General features: G+C 46.8%; 2 protein-coding genes across 2 annotated transcripts; one reads left to right on the forward strand and one right to left on the reverse strand.

Moving 5' to 3' along the window:
* Positions 1–2,157: 2,157 nt before the first annotated feature.
* LOC127334655 (WD repeat-containing protein LWD1) lies at positions 2,158–3,902 on the forward strand. The gene has a single exon (XM_051361173.2). It carries the CDS (start codon positions 2,282–2,284, stop codon positions 3,539–3,541), a length of 1,260 nt encoding a protein of 419 aa, XP_051217133.1. The 5' UTR covers positions 2,158–2,281; the 3' UTR covers positions 3,542–3,902.
* Positions 3,903–5,583: 1,681 nt separating this feature from the next.
* LOC127334654 (inositol polyphosphate multikinase IPK2) lies at positions 5,584–9,237 on the reverse strand. The gene is made up of 2 exons (XM_051361172.2): positions 8,280–9,237; positions 5,584–5,846 (listed from the first exon to the last, which is right to left on the reverse strand). The coding sequence occupies exon 1, from the start codon at positions 9,183–9,185 to the stop codon at positions 8,313–8,315; it is 873 nt and encodes a 290-aa protein (XP_051217132.1). The 5' UTR covers positions 9,186–9,237; the 3' UTR covers positions 5,584–5,846; positions 8,280–8,312.
* Positions 9,238–16,262: the final 7,025 nt, after the last annotated feature.

The raw sequence follows: 16,262 nt of genomic DNA on the forward strand, positions 1-16,262 counted from the left end.
ACGGAGTGTAGCTGTGCACCGGTATATGACCTGCATAAAAGAGGAAAAAAATTTATTAAAAATCTTATCATTTCTATATAGTCACAACGATCAAATAATTGCAAACGCTCTTATCCTAACAAGAAGCTTAAACGTAGTATCCACACCATTGTTGAAGATGGTAGGGCACTCGGTTCAAGGCTCCTGTTTTCTTTTTTCTCCGGCATGTCCTGCACGCAAAACCGGAGTCGATCGTGAATTGACTCAGATCGGTCGATCAAGCAACGAATTGGTGTGTGTCACAGGCGACATGAAAAAACGCCGTTGTGAGAGGCTGCAACGTGCGCAACCAGCAGAACTGAATACCTACATGGTGGCTCCTCCCGAATGGAAAATAAATGAAGATCTAATCTTTGGATTATTTAATTTTCATGAAAGATACTTATTATTTGTTGTCCCGTTATTACAGATGGATTTAAAATAGGCCATGGACGGCCAACCGTGATAAGAAGACAAGATGACCAAATTGTGGCCTTTGTCCACTTTCCCAAAGAGATCAGGAGTTGGTTGACCATCTTATTGTTCATGACACATTCACCCTAAGGCTTTGGAGCCTCATCAAAAATTGGCTCGAGCTTCACTTCGTTGACCTTACTTCTTGGCCTGCAATCGATTCTCACTTGGTGTTGTGGTTATAATTTATGGGTGTATCAATAGCGTGGCCTAGATTCGGCAAGCTCGGGTGGCCCATAGACGGTGATGGTGGCATATGGTCCATCGGGCGGCTCAGTTGATGTAGATCAAGATGGATGAAGTCTAGCCCAGGTAACAGGAGCCGGATCTTAACCGTCCTATGAAGATAGTTGGATCTGAGAAGGCCCATGAAGTATCCGGATCCAATATGGCGCATGAGGAGAGGTGGATCCTTGACGTGCACGGCAATGTAATATTCCGTAGTTAGACATCTTGTATTCCGGCTAGGACTCTTCGTGTAAACCCTAGATCAGAGCGCCTTTATAAGCCGGATCCTGAGAGCCCTAGAGGCACAACCATAACTCATTGTAACAACGCGAAAACGCCCAAATAATTCCAGACAAGCAATATTAAGCCCTGTCATTGTGGAGGTGTTCCGAAGTTGGGTAAATCATGTACCACCGTCCCGAGGACTCTCCGCCCGATGGCCCCTACTTCTTCTCCCCCTCGTGAGGATCCCTCCTCTGAGGTACCGTCGAATAGGCAACGACAGTTGGCGCCCACCGTGGGGCCAGCGGCGTCTGGAGGCCGGAACCGGGAGGGTTCCACCATGGGTAGCTACGACGAATCCATCATTGTGGGCATGTTCTTTACGCCGGAAATTTTCCGATCGTCCCTCAGGACGAGTGCTAGAATCCGGCTAGGACCAACCCTGTCAAGCTCTCCATCGTCCCAATTGGCGGCATTCACATCTTCATCCGCGAGACCGTCGATTCTGACGGAAACGCCCTGATAAGTCACGCTGACGCGACCGCCGTTGAGCAGGACGCAGTCGCGAAGATCAGATCTGAGATGCAGGAGCTTCCTATGGAAGATTCCGCCTTAGATCTGGAAATTTCAACGCCCACCCAATTCGCCCCTGAGCAGGAAATTACGGTGGAAGACCAATGCAGATCCGCTCGGTCTCCCAGGTGTTAGAGAAGCAAATGTGCCACTTCGTGCACTTCCTCGCACATACCGCAGGAACCGCCCCTCCTCAGGAAGGAGCTGGACCCATGTAGGTTGAAGCTACCGAAGACAGCAACGTCCCGGATCAGCAAGAGGTTGCCGGAGACAGCGAAGCCCCGGATCAGGAAGAGAATGCCGGAGACAAAGATGAATAAATACTAGGCAATCTAAACCCAACCTCAGACGATGTTTCAACCATGAACACGGAGGAGTACAATAAAGCTCTGAAGGAGTTGGCGCGCGTGATATCCCCGGGGAAGTGAATCATTTTCCTTTTTTTAGACAAGTTTTAAAGCAGCTGTGATCGTTATTGCTTTCCCGGTAGTATATGATTGTAGCGGACGATTAAGGCCCAGTTAGCTATCTCCTAACCAAAAGGCCGGCCCAGTTTATTAACCTTTAACCGATGGAACGCAGGCCTGCTTTATTATGACCTTGTCCTCTACCCTTGGTCCTGACCAAACCCCGAAACCGAAAGCCACCCATCCTCACCGCACACCATTCTTCCCTTCTTTCCCTATCAAGAACCCTCAAATCAGTACCACGACTATTCCCCATCCCCTCCCCTCCCTTGCCTCGAAGAGGGAGCTGCGGCGGCGACATGGGAGGCGGCGGCGCAGCCGGGGACGGCGACGGGTGGGCGGATCAGGAGCAGGGCAACGGCGGGAGCCGCGGCGGCGGGGAGGCGAAGCGGTCGGAGATCTACACCTACGAGGCCGCTTGGCACATCTACGGCATGAACTGGAGCGTGCGGCGCGACAAGAAGTACCGCCTCGCCATCGCCAGCCTGCTCGAGCAGTACATCAACCGCGTCGAGGTTGTCCAGCTCGATGAGTCCTCCGGCGACATCGCTCCCGTCCTCTCCTTCGACCACCCTTTCCCTCCCACCAAGACCATGTTCGTGCCGGACCCGCAAGGCCTCCGCCCCGATCTGCTCGCCACCTCCGCCGACATCCTCCGCATCTGGCGCATCACCGACGACGACGAAGCTGCCACCGCCGCCGCCGACTCCAGCAACGGCTCCGTACGCTGCAACGGTGTAGGCGCCCCCGCTGCCCAGCAGCCGGGCGCCAAGCTCTGCTGCGAGCTCAACGGCAACCGCAACAGCGACTTCTGCGGCCCGCTCACCTCCTTCGACTGGAACGACGCCGACCCACGCCGCATTGGAACATCGTCCATCGATACAACATGTACCATCTGGGACGTCGAGCGTGAGGCCGTCGACACCCAGCTCATTGCACATGACAAGGAGGTCTATGACATTGCTTGGGGTGGCGCCGGTGTCTTTGCATCTGTCTCTGCTGATGGCTCGGTACGTGTGTTTGATCTTCGGGATAAGGAGCATTCAACAATCATCTATGAGAGCAGTTCAGGTGGTGCTGGCTCCAATTCTGCTGCTGCTGCTGCCGATGGTGGGGCTGTGTCGCCCACGCCATTGGTTAGGCTGGGGTGGAACAAGCAGGACCCGAGGTACATGGCCACCATCATCATGGATAGCCCCAAGGTGGTTGTGCTTGACATTCGCTACCCAACACTGCCTGTCGTTGAGCTCCACCGCCACCATGCTCCTGTCAATGCTATCGCATGGGCGCCTCACTCTTCTTGCCACATTTGCACAGCGGGAGATGACTCACAGGCACTCATATGGGACCTATCATCCATGGGCACCGGGAACAATAGCGGTGGCAATGGAAATGGCAATGCTTCTGCTGCTGCTGCAGCAGCAGCAGCAGAGGGTGGTCTTGACCCTATACTGGCTTACACGGCAGGGGCCGAGGTTGAGCAGCTGCAGTGGTCAGCAACCCAACCTGACTGGGTTGCCATTGCATTTGCCAATAAACTGCAGATTCTCAGGGTCTGATTTCTTCATTCTAGCTTTGCGGTGCTGGGACAGAAAGGTGCGAACAAACCCAATGTGGATCATGAGTTGATGCAATGGGAGGACGGTAATTTTGTAATTCCTTCAGTGTTATGTATGTTGCTCACACCTGGTAGTGTGCTGAGTTGATTCAACTGATAGAAATGATGATTCACTGCTTAGAAGCTGGAATTGACAATGAACTGAGTTGTTAGAGTAATTAGCTGCTATATGATTAGTGTTGGTCACAATGAACAAAATCGCTGTTTCTTAGGCTGCTTGACTCTAGTACTGCTGTTAACTTGCTTGGTGCACTTGTCTCAAGCTTGTCTTTGCATGCTGATGTGGTTTCAGTTCTGTGATATCTCTTCTGATGTTCCCTTTTGGTATGTAGGGTAAGCATGAACGAACTTGTAGTTAAATTCTTCATTCAGTGTGCTGATTTACTATACCAAATGCTTTTGCTGATAAGAAAATGGCTTCATGTAGTTAATCATCCTTCTTTACCTTTTGGGGTTGATCAGAAATGGCTTTTGCTGATTTACTATACCAAATGCTGAAGTGGAAAGCCTTTGTTTTACAGGGATGACACCATCTGATGCAACTTTCAAGTTCCTCTTTGGCTCTATTTTGGTTTCTCTAGCATTTTCCTGTACATAAGTGTCCCTTACTCGTTTCTTGCATGAATATAGTTGAACAAAATGGAAATAACATATTATTTAGTTGGCAGTGCTCACCTTAATGGGGTTTTATTTACTTCTCATTCTTTATCCATTTCAGCATTCACTTAATGGGATATATTCTTCATCATGATCTGAAGTATAACTATCTGCTTGGTCTGTAGTTATCAAGCATTCAGAATATTCCATCATTTGCTATTGCATAATTCTCCAGGGTATTTTGTTTCAGTGTGATCTGTAATTACCATTTCTGTTTTTCATGGATTTTGACAATTAAGCGAGATAACTAAGGTACCATTGTTCCTGAACTATTCCTGATCGTACCCTTGGAAGGGAGAATCAACAGAGCCCTTTGCGCGTGCTTATTACATCTTTGAGTTTTAATAGTGTACAGTGTACTCCACCTTAATGATTATCGTTGACGGATAAGTTCGAGCACTGAATTTAGTTGTATTCTTAGTTTAGAAGATTACTTCCTCCAGGTGGTGCCTAGTGGGGGATGGGACGCTCTTTTCCTTGCTTAACTTCACGTTCCTGCCTTCTGTTTGGACCCGTCTAGCCTTGCCGGCTTGCCGCAGCCTTCCTTGCTCTGGTACTCTGATCCGATGGCCGCTTAGGGCTAGTTGTTAACATGACATGATTCAGACGTTTCCGTTTCTCTCAAACCATGTCTTAGTTTGTATAAACATGTTCCGAATTATGTACTCCCTCCGTCCACAAAAGGATGGATGTCTCAATTTTGTCTAAATTTCCATGTATCTACACACTAAAACGCGTCTAGATACATGCATATTTTGACAAAGTTGAGACATCCTTTTATGGAGAGAGGTAGTATTAGTTTGTGGAATGTTTTTTTCTCTATTGAAATAAATATGAAAAAAAGAGTATTTAATGTTATAAAAAGTTTGGGGGTGGCATTTAGGAGACGGGGGAGCGACGTCTTCCAAACACGGCACGAATAAAACACGTCTCCCAAACGCTCGATTCAGCGCCGTTTGGGGACGCAGCTGGAGATGCTCTTATAATTTGAAACGGAGGTAGCACTAATTAAGATGAGGTGCCTCATACATCACCATCCATCGTCAGTATTACCACATAATTCAGACTTCAAAAAAAAGAAACTCTTTGACAGCATAGCGGTGCGTAGTAGAGTTCGGCAAACAAAACGACAAGTCGACAACGATGAAGCCAAAGGCAGAGTCGAGGGGTAGTAGTGGATCAGAAGGACCAGGATGGGAAGGGCTGCACAAAGTTTGTTGGAGAGAGTAAAGATGCTTACATTTGCAGTGGCGTAGCCGAAGCGCATGCTCACGGGAAATCTTTGACCAAAATATATTATATTTTAGTTGCAGTAACACACGTATGTTTTCCCTTACCAATATGGTCTCTCAAAATTTTCTCCACGAAAAAAAAGTATTAAGAAAGCACACGCTGCCAGGCACGATTACATAGTTAAACCAATCCACCTATGTTTTCCTTTATTCAGTATAATTAGATCCAATATGCTCAAATCCTAAACTTTTGTCCTCGAGAAAATAAATATATAAAGAAGGTAGGAGTTGCCTAGTTTTGGAGCCAAGGCAGCCAGCGACTCTTTTGACATTTCCACCACCGCAAAGATACTTTCCCTGAATGATCATAGGTTGAGATGAGTGAGCAGTAGTATAAGACCTAGAACAATTTATCAGTATATATATGTAATGAAAAAAAAACTAAAGAAAAACAGAAGAATGTGACAGGGAACAGTTCAAATCAGATCGATAATCTAGGCTCATTGGTTCTCGAAAAACAAGATCTTTTGTTAACATACAATGGTCCGATCAAACACCTAAAGAACTAACATTTGTATTATCTATATTTTTCTAGCTTCAGTACCATAGTTCCAGTACGCTAAGGTTCTAATCATTGATTTTTCTGGTTAATTCGTACTTCCATCGATCCATCATTGGTTCGTTCGTTAAACTATCATAGAATGTCACCTTAAAAGAGTGTATCAACGACATACATCTTTCAGAATGCCATCAGAATATAAGAAAAAGTGCACATAAGCCGAAGTACTCAAAATATCTTAAACTGATAATATATAGCATACTCTCATTCAGAAATAGTGAAAAAAGAGAGACTATTGAGTAGTAACTATAACTATAATGTCCCTACATTATTAACTAATGGCGCAAAAAAAACTACAGCATAGTGTATACTATAAAGGTATGCAGATGAGCAAAGTATGCAATGAACCACAGTTACATTTTATGAATCTAGTAAAGAAAGTGGTGTGCTTACCCTTTGTTTTTGCCTATTCGCAGATCTTACAGGAAAAGTAGGGTGCTATTAAATGACCAAATAAACAGTCAACTTTACAATATTGATGAATCAATCAAAGAGTTATCCGTGCAGAATTACGGCTACAAAAATAGAAGTGTTTTACTGCAACATAAGTGGATGATCACATTGAGTAGGTATCATACTATAGTAGGTACAGAGCCGCTGAAAAGGTCATCAATAGATTTTTTTTTTACATGTGTTAACATTTTATTGTGTAAAAAGTGGAATGATTAAACATAGTAGTATCAGGCTTGGGGCTTTGAATAGTTAAAACGTTGAAACTAGTCAAAACTATTCGCAGTGTAAGAAGGAAATAATTATAATATCCCCCATTGGTCAACATCATTAGAACTTCTATTGGAGAAAATTGCAGCTAACACCACGCTTTGTGGGAGTTGCACCAAACACAGAAGCAAATACTCTTTTGCAGCTGACCACAGGTTTTGCTTTAATTAGTTGCATCTGGCCCAAATAACTCGTTTTATGGTGCTTATAGTATAAAATAATAAGCTGATTAGCACTCCTCGCATAAGCACAACTACAAAATTTAACAAATAAAAGGCTGATTAGCACCTCTCAGTTGGAAGTGTCTAATTACAGGAGAATTACAATCTGGAGCATAATGTTATTCTGTGCAGGGAAACACAATGGTATTGATTGGTTGCTAATAATACTATAGACAAAATCAATCCTTGTGAAACAAACTCACGGAACAAGCTAGCTACACTAGTCATATTAGCAAATATAATGGGTAGAGATGAATCTTTATCCTGGGATTCAGATCACATTTTGCGTGTAAACAATACTGCCGCTTCACAATTTCTTTCACCAAAATACAAAATCCAGTGAACATTTATGCGTCTGACAACTTCATATCACAAAATTAAGAAAAAGGACTGCATTTCTGTCTCATGGATCTTATCAAGTAGATTAAACGATTATTTGGGTGAGATGCAGAAAATTAAGGCAAAACCTTGTGGTCAGCTGCAAAAGAGTATTTGTTTCTGTGTTTGATGAAACGAATACCACAAAGCCTGGTGTTAGCTGCAATTTTCTCCTTCTATTCAGGGTATAGAGCAAAGGATGCTCCATTTTATTAATGAAATTTGTCACTATCAACCCACAAAATAATCGTAGATCAATGTGAATCTTTAACTGTATAAATTTATTCAGCATCCTGCTACCCATTAAATATTTCCATGTCACTCAACAATCAAGTGGAAATTGTGCTCAGATGCTCAGAGCATAGCTTTAAAAAAAAATCACCATGTAACATTGGCTTCTACAGATCCCCTAAAGGCGGTGCAAACCACCTCTAGCTTTTCTAGACACAGAACTAATTCTTTGAGTCAAAGTATTTGTGGCATCTTAGTCCTAACTTTGTTCAAGTGACAATATTCTATTCTCTTCTTTCAGGTTCGTGAAATCCAACCGATTGTGTGACCACCAATCCAACATGACATCAGAATCGATTCCATTTTCTTTTGTACTCTCCTTGCCCCATTAGAGAGCACAGTGTAAACCATGAGCAATTTTCCCCTTCTACTTCTGGTTACCAACTCAACATTCATACCAACAAGAGATCTAACGACATGAAGGAACAATAAAAAAAAATAGGCTCAGCTTTAACTTTTGTACCCCCATTCTGGTTACTGACTCAACATTTAGTATTGTTATTCATACCAACAAACAGATCTAACAAAATGAATTAACAATAAACAATAAGGTTGCTTTACCTTTTGTATCACCCCCCGAAAGCCAAAATCTCCTCAAGAATCACATGAAGGCGCCGCCGCGTCAGACGTCTCAGCGACAATGTCGGCTATGAACTTGATGAGCGAGCAGAGCCCGCCCAAGAAGTTGTGGTCAATCACCCCCTCGCTCTCGACAACATGTGCAAAGTCCACCAGCTTCACCCTCACTCCGCCACCACCACCAGCTGCGGTCACCGCATTGGCATCGTAGCTCAGTAGAATCGACGCGGAGTAGAAGTGGAACAGAGTCTGCACCTCGAACCACGCCTTGAGCTCTCGCAGCTGCGCTAAGACTCCCCCTTCTCCTCCATACACCGCCGCGGCCCGCGCGCAGTCCATACCGTCGCCGCCAACCGAGGACACATAGCGGCGGAGCATGCAGCGGACGCCGGGGATATCCGTCCCCTTCAGCTCCGACCTGTCTGGCCGCCAAACGGCGCCCCCAGCGTCGGAGACCCGGACCCCAGAGACGCGGAAACCAAGGAGCACGCTGGTGGTTGCGCGGTCCTTGGCAAGGCACTTGGCGACGTAGGGCTCCGGTGCGCGCGGGGGCCACGTACAGGCGCCGATCTTGATGTCGGTGACGGAGGGCGACGCGAGGCCTTGGAGGAGGTCATCCAGGACGATATGAGGGTGGGACTCACCGGGAGTCGCCGCGGTGGGGAGGAGGCGAGTGCCGTGGAAGCGCGGAAAGAATTTGTCCCGGATGCGGGGCGGTACGGCGGGGTGGACGGAGAAGGCCGTGTAGAAGGCGAGCTCCTGCTCGCCGCGGTCGAGGGCCTGGAGCGGCTTGTAGAAGAGGCCAGCGCCGTCGACCAGCGGCCCAAGCTTGTTGGGGGCCGCGCGGTGGCCGGCGACCTGGTGCTCCGGCGGACGGAGATCGGACATGATAAAGGGCCGCGGGTAGGTTGGGGAGAAGGCCGCGGCGCTTTAAAGAGGAGATGTTTTTTTTTTTGAACTCAATGCATTGCATTAAACAGTGTGCGAAGCAGAATCGCTCGCCACTAGATCAGACACACACGGAACAAGTCCGTCAGTTACCAGAGCAGGTTGTCCTGCCATGTCTGCACCCTTAGCTGCAAGGGTGTGAGCTACCTGGTTACAAATTCTAGGACAGTACAAGACTTTAAATTCAGCAAAGTTGCGGGAGCGATGTTTTGGAACATGGGTGCATATGCTCCCTATATTTCGAAATGCATCTTACATATATTTTAAATTTTTGTAAAATTGAAACTAAAAGTTCGCACGTGCATCTTCACGTGCTACATGCTCACAAAGTCGTTTCATAAAAAATCGACTTATCATATGACGTGTGTAAAAAAGACAAAATTCAGTGCTAAAAATAATGTTTTTCAGAAGATAAACTTTCTCTTTTTAATATAGACCACATAAAATATTGGTTTTTCGTGAAACTTGACGAACGCACGTATATTATGGATATGTACATGTAGAATTTTTTGTTCAAATTTTTCGATATTTCAAAATATAATTTTTTCGTAGAGGGAGCATACGCACCCGGAAGCCGAATTGAATTTCCGCAAAGTTGCTACTAACAAAAAACTTCATTCGATCAACGATTGTTCCCACGCTGGATAAGTCAATGCCCCCGTCTTCAAGGGAGTTTTTAAGGATCAGAGAGTCCGTTTCCAAGCAGACTTTAGACATACCAAACTGTTGGGCGATCTGTAACCCGTAGTCAGCAGCAAGCACTTCAGCATGTAGAGCATTCTGAAGATGAGGGATAAAACCTGCAGCACACGCCACAGCGTCGCCATCGGCATCACGCAGCACAGCTCCCCACCCACCAGTAGTAGTACTAGGTAAAAAGGAGCCATCAGAATTAATCTTTGTCCATCCTTCCTCTGGTGCTTGCCACTTCAGAGTCGCAGCCATGGGTTTCTCCTTCAGCTGAACATTCATCTTGCAAAAAGCATCGGCCTGGCACATGATTGTCCACGCCAAATCCTCACTAGTTCGAGCCCGATTTCCTTCTCTGATGTTGTTCCGTTCGCACCACCAGCACCACAAGAGGGTCGCCGTTAGAGCTCTCTTCTCGGCACTAAAAGTCATCAAGGTTTCAATAACCTCCAGAGCAGATCTCTTCTCCATCATGCTTGCTCTTTCCTGTTCCAGGCCACACAAACCCCAAATGGAAATGAAAGAAGTCTAAATGACCCCCCTAAGTATTGAGTTTGGGACACTAAGCCCCCTCAAGTTTAGATTGGGGCACTTAACCCCCTAAGTATCAAATACCAGGCAAATCACCCCCTCAAGCTGCTGGTGGCTGTTTTAGTACTGTAGCTGTTTTGGTCCACGTAGACAAGTGGTTTTAGCCACGGTGGAGATGAGCGGTTCATTCTCATGGGTGCCACTGTTCGTGGTCACAAACGGCCATGGCGATTCTCCCCACTGCCCGTACAGCCGCACCCTGTACATCCAGTCTCCCCCTTGAGCTCTCGCTACCACTGCTGCGCTGGAGTGCGATTGCAGGCGATGGAGGTTGACGGGTCGCGGTCGGCGGAGGACGGCGAAAACTCCAGTGTGTACCGCTGCAGATCGGAGGCAGAGAGGGCAGCGGCGAACTCCGTCTCTGTGGCGCGCAGATGGATATGGAGAAAGCGGTGGAAGGGCTGATTTGGGCAGTTGGAGATGGAGGAAGCGGCGGTGACGCGGTCAAGGCCCGGACTCCGTCGACCCTTTCGCTCGCGACGCGTTCTTCCTGCACACGCTCGTCCAGTTCTGGCTCGTTGGGGACTTCTCGCCGCTGCCCGTGCAGACCTACCGCGCATTCAGACCGAAGCTGCCCTCTCTGTCTCGCGCTGAGTTGAGGGAGCAGCAGCCGTCACCTGGGCTCGGGGATGCGGTTAAGCTGCTCGTGATGTACATGTACCTCAACTGCTGCACTGTGTTCCAAAGGTGGAGAAACGCCTGTTGTTTGGAATTCCAGTGAGGAATATAGTCTCTTCTGATGGCCAGCTTGGATTCTGGAGTCCCAGAGGCCTATATACGAGTGCTCCTGATGATGTTGCTTCAGATATCATGTTGCTACAGATATCCAGTTTGAAGGAATTTCAGTTTGAAGGGTGTTGTATTTGCACTTTGCAAGTGTTAGTGACTTGGTGTTATTACTTAGTAATTCTGTTCATTTCTATGATGATTGTTCCATCAAGGAGCACCTTGTGCTTATTGTGGTCATGTGTAACTCACTAAAGAAATTTCTTGAGTAAACCATGAAGAAATTTGGATGATCGGGTTGGACAGAAAAAGGTTTGGTTTTTGACAGTTCAGTAAAGAAATTTCTTCAGTAAACCCTGAAGCAATGCCTCGCTAGAAATATTGTATTGCAAATGGATCGTTGCGAATTAGTTTGTCAATCATTGTTATTGATTGTTGTAAAGCTTCAGTTATGTAAGGAGGGAATAGCTCGTGGAGAATCTTGGCCTGCTCTTCACCAGATCCCACGAGTTGTATAACAACAGTTCAGGGGAAGTGTGCCAAGGTGACTTAGATGAGAAAGACAATAGCAAGGCATTTTTCTCCACCCTTTCTAGAGTAGCATTTATTTCTTGCTCAATGTAAAAAACTAGGAATTGATCCTAATATCTCGTCGTCTGTTCCCTTCACAGGAAAGAGCGGATGGAGTTCATGCTTGGATGCTCAGTGACAGTACCAGCTCTTGCCAGATGAGCTAGCGCTGGGCATCGCTAGAAACAGAGACAGGAACCAGCAGCAAACAAAAAGCACCGCTGGACCTTACCGCTGTTGCTAGCTTTGCTCCTTCCTTCCTCCGTCCACTCCTGACTCTCCTGGCGTGGACGCGCATCTGCTCGATGAGGAACGAATCGGGGAGGAGCTCCAACCTCTCTGATTCCTCTCCAGTCGGGGACGAATCGGGGAGGAGCTCCAATCGCTCTGAATCGGGGACGGGGGCGGAGGATGCAAGCTCTCTGAGTCCCGCTGAATCAAGGACGAATCACGAAGAGCTTTTCCTGCAACGGCGATGGCGCAGCGGAATATACGGGCGACAGGCTCGATGGAGTGGACTTCCTTCCCCGCTGGCTTGACCGTAATCGCCTAGATGGCACAAAACCACTGTCCATGTCAGCTGAAACAGCCATCATTGACCTGAGGGGGCAATTTGCCTGGTATTACATACTTAGGGGGGTTATGTGTCCTAGTTAATAGTTAGGGGGGTTTAGTATCCCAAACCTAATACATAGGGGGGTTATGTGGACTTCTTTCTGTTGGAAATCTATCTCCAAAGCCTAGTAGTACAAGGGTAAGACGACGAGAGTTAGAAAGTGAATCTTGCCCCAAAGCCCGTGGGAAGAATTTTTTGTTTTTTTTTTTGAACAAGAGTTGGGTCCGGAAGGATCCATATGCTGCTTAGAGCATCCCCACTCGTTGGCGCTCCTCACGCTCAAATCCGGCGAAATTTTCGTTCGGATTGGAGAAAAATTTGGCCTGGGGAGCGCCGAAGTTCCAGCTGTCCCGAGGAATTTGCGCGGGCTAGAGCATGGAATCTTCACTGACACGCGGGCCAGATCGCGGAATTTGCTCCATCCGGAGTCCCCGGCAACACCCCGGGAAACCGAGGATGGCCTGGGGAGTCCGGACGGATTTAGGCCCAAATCCGGACAAAAACGAGAAGCTGGGGGCGTGACTGGGCCAGTTTCGTCCGTCCGGATGAAAAAAAGAGGCCCCGGGGGGCTACCCGGGGGCATGAGTGGAGATGCTCTTACTCCCTCTGTCTGTCTTTAATCGACGCAACATAGGCACATAAGTAGGCTACTTCCTTTGCACCCCGCGTCAATTTTATCCGACCGGAGGGAGTATATTTGAGGAGTGAGGGTAAAAGTTACACAAAGGGCCGGAAAGAAAAGCAAAATACAAAAAAGACCTTCGCTTTCACAGCAAGGACCCTGAAAAGGAAATGGAAAAAAGCAATCGAGCCCCTAGGATCCTTCTACGCTGCAACACCATGGAAAACTCTACAGCCGGAGCAACGATGGTGTCGTCGGGGTGAACCACTTGGGGCAGCACCTTTGTGGAATCTTTGGCCAGAGTTGAACATCCTCCGATCGGCATGCAGCCTTGAGGTTGAGTAGCCAACAGATCGTGGCTAATGAGGGCAGCCAACCGGCCATATGAAGCGAAGGCAAGACAGCAATTGTCGTCACACGTCCTCCGCCGAGGAACTCCTAAAGATAAGTGAACCTTGTCGTGTAAGTGAACATGGAGCTTCTCCCTACCTCCCCGCTCCTCCATCACCTCGATGGTTGAAGAGAAGAAGGGAATCAGCAACCGAGCAAGTTGCACCACCATAGGCCTCCAGATTCACATCTGGAAAACCAACAATAGCCTTATTCATGGAGATGACGGTGGTACAACCCCTATCCGCCTCCGTCTCCAACCACCGGAGCACCACGAATAAGAGGATGACCACCGAAACGGCCAGACGTGGCCAAGCGCCCAAGCGTTCACTTGTATAATCTCCTTTTAAGTTGTAGTGGATACTAACAATTCATCAATGAGATAATATTGATGGAACTTTAATATGTGTTTGATAAGTATTCATATGGGCATCACTGAAAGGACACGGATGCCGCCTAGAGAGAGGTGAATAGTCGATTTAAAACTTTTACGATTACGGCTTAACAAATGCGGAATAAAACTACTGTTTAATTTACCAAGCACAAAACCTATATAACTAGGGTTCACCTATGTGCACCAACAACTTATGCTAAGCAATACAAGCAACTATGCGATACCAAGATATATAACTTCAACCACGAAGGCTATCACAAAGTAAAGTGCACAAGTAAATAGTGTTGGAGATATGCCCAAGAGGCAATAATAAAGTGGTTATTATTATATCTTTGTGTTTATGATAAATGTTTGCATCCCATGCTATAATTATATTAATCGGAAATATTAATACTTGTGTGTTATGTAAATAGAAAAGAGTCCCTAGTAAGCCTCTTGTAAAACTAGCTTGTTGATTAATAGATGATCATGGTTTCCTGATCATGAGCATTAGATGTTGTTAATAACAAGGTTATGTCATTGAGTGAATGATATAATGGACACACACCCAAATAAGCGTAGCATAAGATCAAGTCATTAAGTTCATCTTGCTATAAGCTTTCGATACATAGTAACCTAGTCCTTCGACCATGAGATCATGTAAATCACTTACACCGCATGGGTACTTTGATTACATCGAATGCCACTGCGTAAATGGGTGCTAATAAAGATGGGATTGAGTATTCAGATAGTATGAGTTGAGGCATATGGATCAAGAGTGGGATTTGTCCATCCCGATGACGGATAGATATACTCTGGGCCCTCTCGATGGAATGTCGTCTAATTAGCTTGCAAGCATGTGACAAGGTCACAAGAGATGACATAGCACGGTACGAGTAAAGAGTACTTGTTGGTAACGAGGTTGAACTAGGTATGGAGATACTGATGATCAAACCTCAGACAAGTAAAGTATCGCGCGACAAAGGGAATCAGTATCGTATGTTAATGGTTCAATCGATCACTAAGTTATCGCTGAATGTGTGGGAGCCATTATGGATCTCCAGGTCCCGCTATTGGTTATTGATCGGAGAGGAGTCTCGATCATGTCCACATAGTTCACGAACCGTAGGGTGACGTGCTTAAGGTTCGATGTCGTATAAGTAGATTCGGAATATGAGATGGATACCGAATGTTATTCAGAGTCTCAGATGGGATCCAAGACATCACGAGGAGGTCCGGAATAGTCTGAAGAATAAGATTCATATAAGGGAAGTTAATTTATGGGGTTTGGAAAAAGTTCGGGATTTTCCGGTGGAAGACCGAGAAGGTTCTAGAAGGTTTTGGTGGGTCCCCTAGTGGTCCCACGACCCCAGAAGGGGCCACATGGGCCGAGGGGGTGTTGCCTTGCCCTAATGGGCCAGGCGCACCAAGCCCTCAAGGCCCAAGCTGGCCACACCCCTAGGGTTTAGGGGAAACCCTAAAATTGGAAGGCTTGGGGGGAGGAAAGTTTCCCTCCTCCCCCCTTGCGCCGGCCCTAGATGGTTTTGGGCTTGGGGGCCACCCCAACCGACCCTCCCCACTATATAAAGAGGGGAGGGGTGGCCGGCCAAGGCTCCCACCTGAAACCCTAGCCACCACCTCTCCTCCCTCATGTTTCTCTATGCTCCGGCTTAGGCGAAGCCCTGCAGAGATTCTCCTCCACCACCACCACAACACCGTCGTGCTGCTGGGATTCCGAGGATATCTACCACACCTCCTCTGCCCGCTGGAACAGGGAGAGGAAGAACTTCATCGACACCATACGCACGACCGAGTACGGAAGTGCTGCCGGATTGCAGCACCGGAACGATAGACTACATCAACCACGAGATCTGATCTCGTAAGGCTTTGGATCTTCGAGGGTTAGTCTATCATCTCTCTCATTGTTCCGATCTTCATAGATCAGATCTTGGCTCTTCCTAGATTGGATCTTGGTTTTGTTCTTGTTCACGGTAGAATTTTTTGTTTTCCATGCAACGAACCCATCAGTGGTATCAGAGCCATGTCTATGCATAGATCTGTTTCACGAGTAGAACACAATGAGTTTGTGGGCGTTGATGCCCCTGTTGTCTTTAGTTATGTGTACTTTGCATCTTGCGAGATGGTGGGATGAAGCGGCCCGGGCTAACTTTACATGACCGCGTCTCATGAGACTTGCTCCACGCTTGACATGCAACTTGTATTGCATAAGTGGCTTTGCGGGTGTCTATCTCTCTCACCATAGTTAAGATTCAATTTACTATTTCAATCGACAACACTAGTATCACCATTGTGGTTCTTGTTCGTAGGTAGATTGGATCTTACTCGAAAGCCCCAAACCATGTAAAATATGCAAACACTTTTTAGAGGCATCTAACTTGTTTTTGCAGGGGCATGTGATGTTATATGGCTATGTGATGA

This window comes from Lolium perenne, chromosome 6, assembly GCF_019359855.2.
Source record: "Lolium perenne isolate Kyuss_39 chromosome 6, Kyuss_2.0, whole genome shotgun sequence".
NCBI lineage: Eukaryota > Viridiplantae > Streptophyta > Magnoliopsida > Poales > Poaceae > Lolium > Lolium perenne.

Coding starts and splice junctions, on each gene's coding strand:
- LOC127334654 (XM_051361172.2), bottom strand. CDS start 9,185: ATGTCCGATCTCCGTCCGCCGGAGCACCAGGTCGCCGGCCACCGCGCG.
- LOC127334655 (XM_051361173.2), top strand. CDS start 2,282: ATGGGAGGCGGCGGCGCAGCCGGGGACGGCGACGGGTGGGCGGATCAG.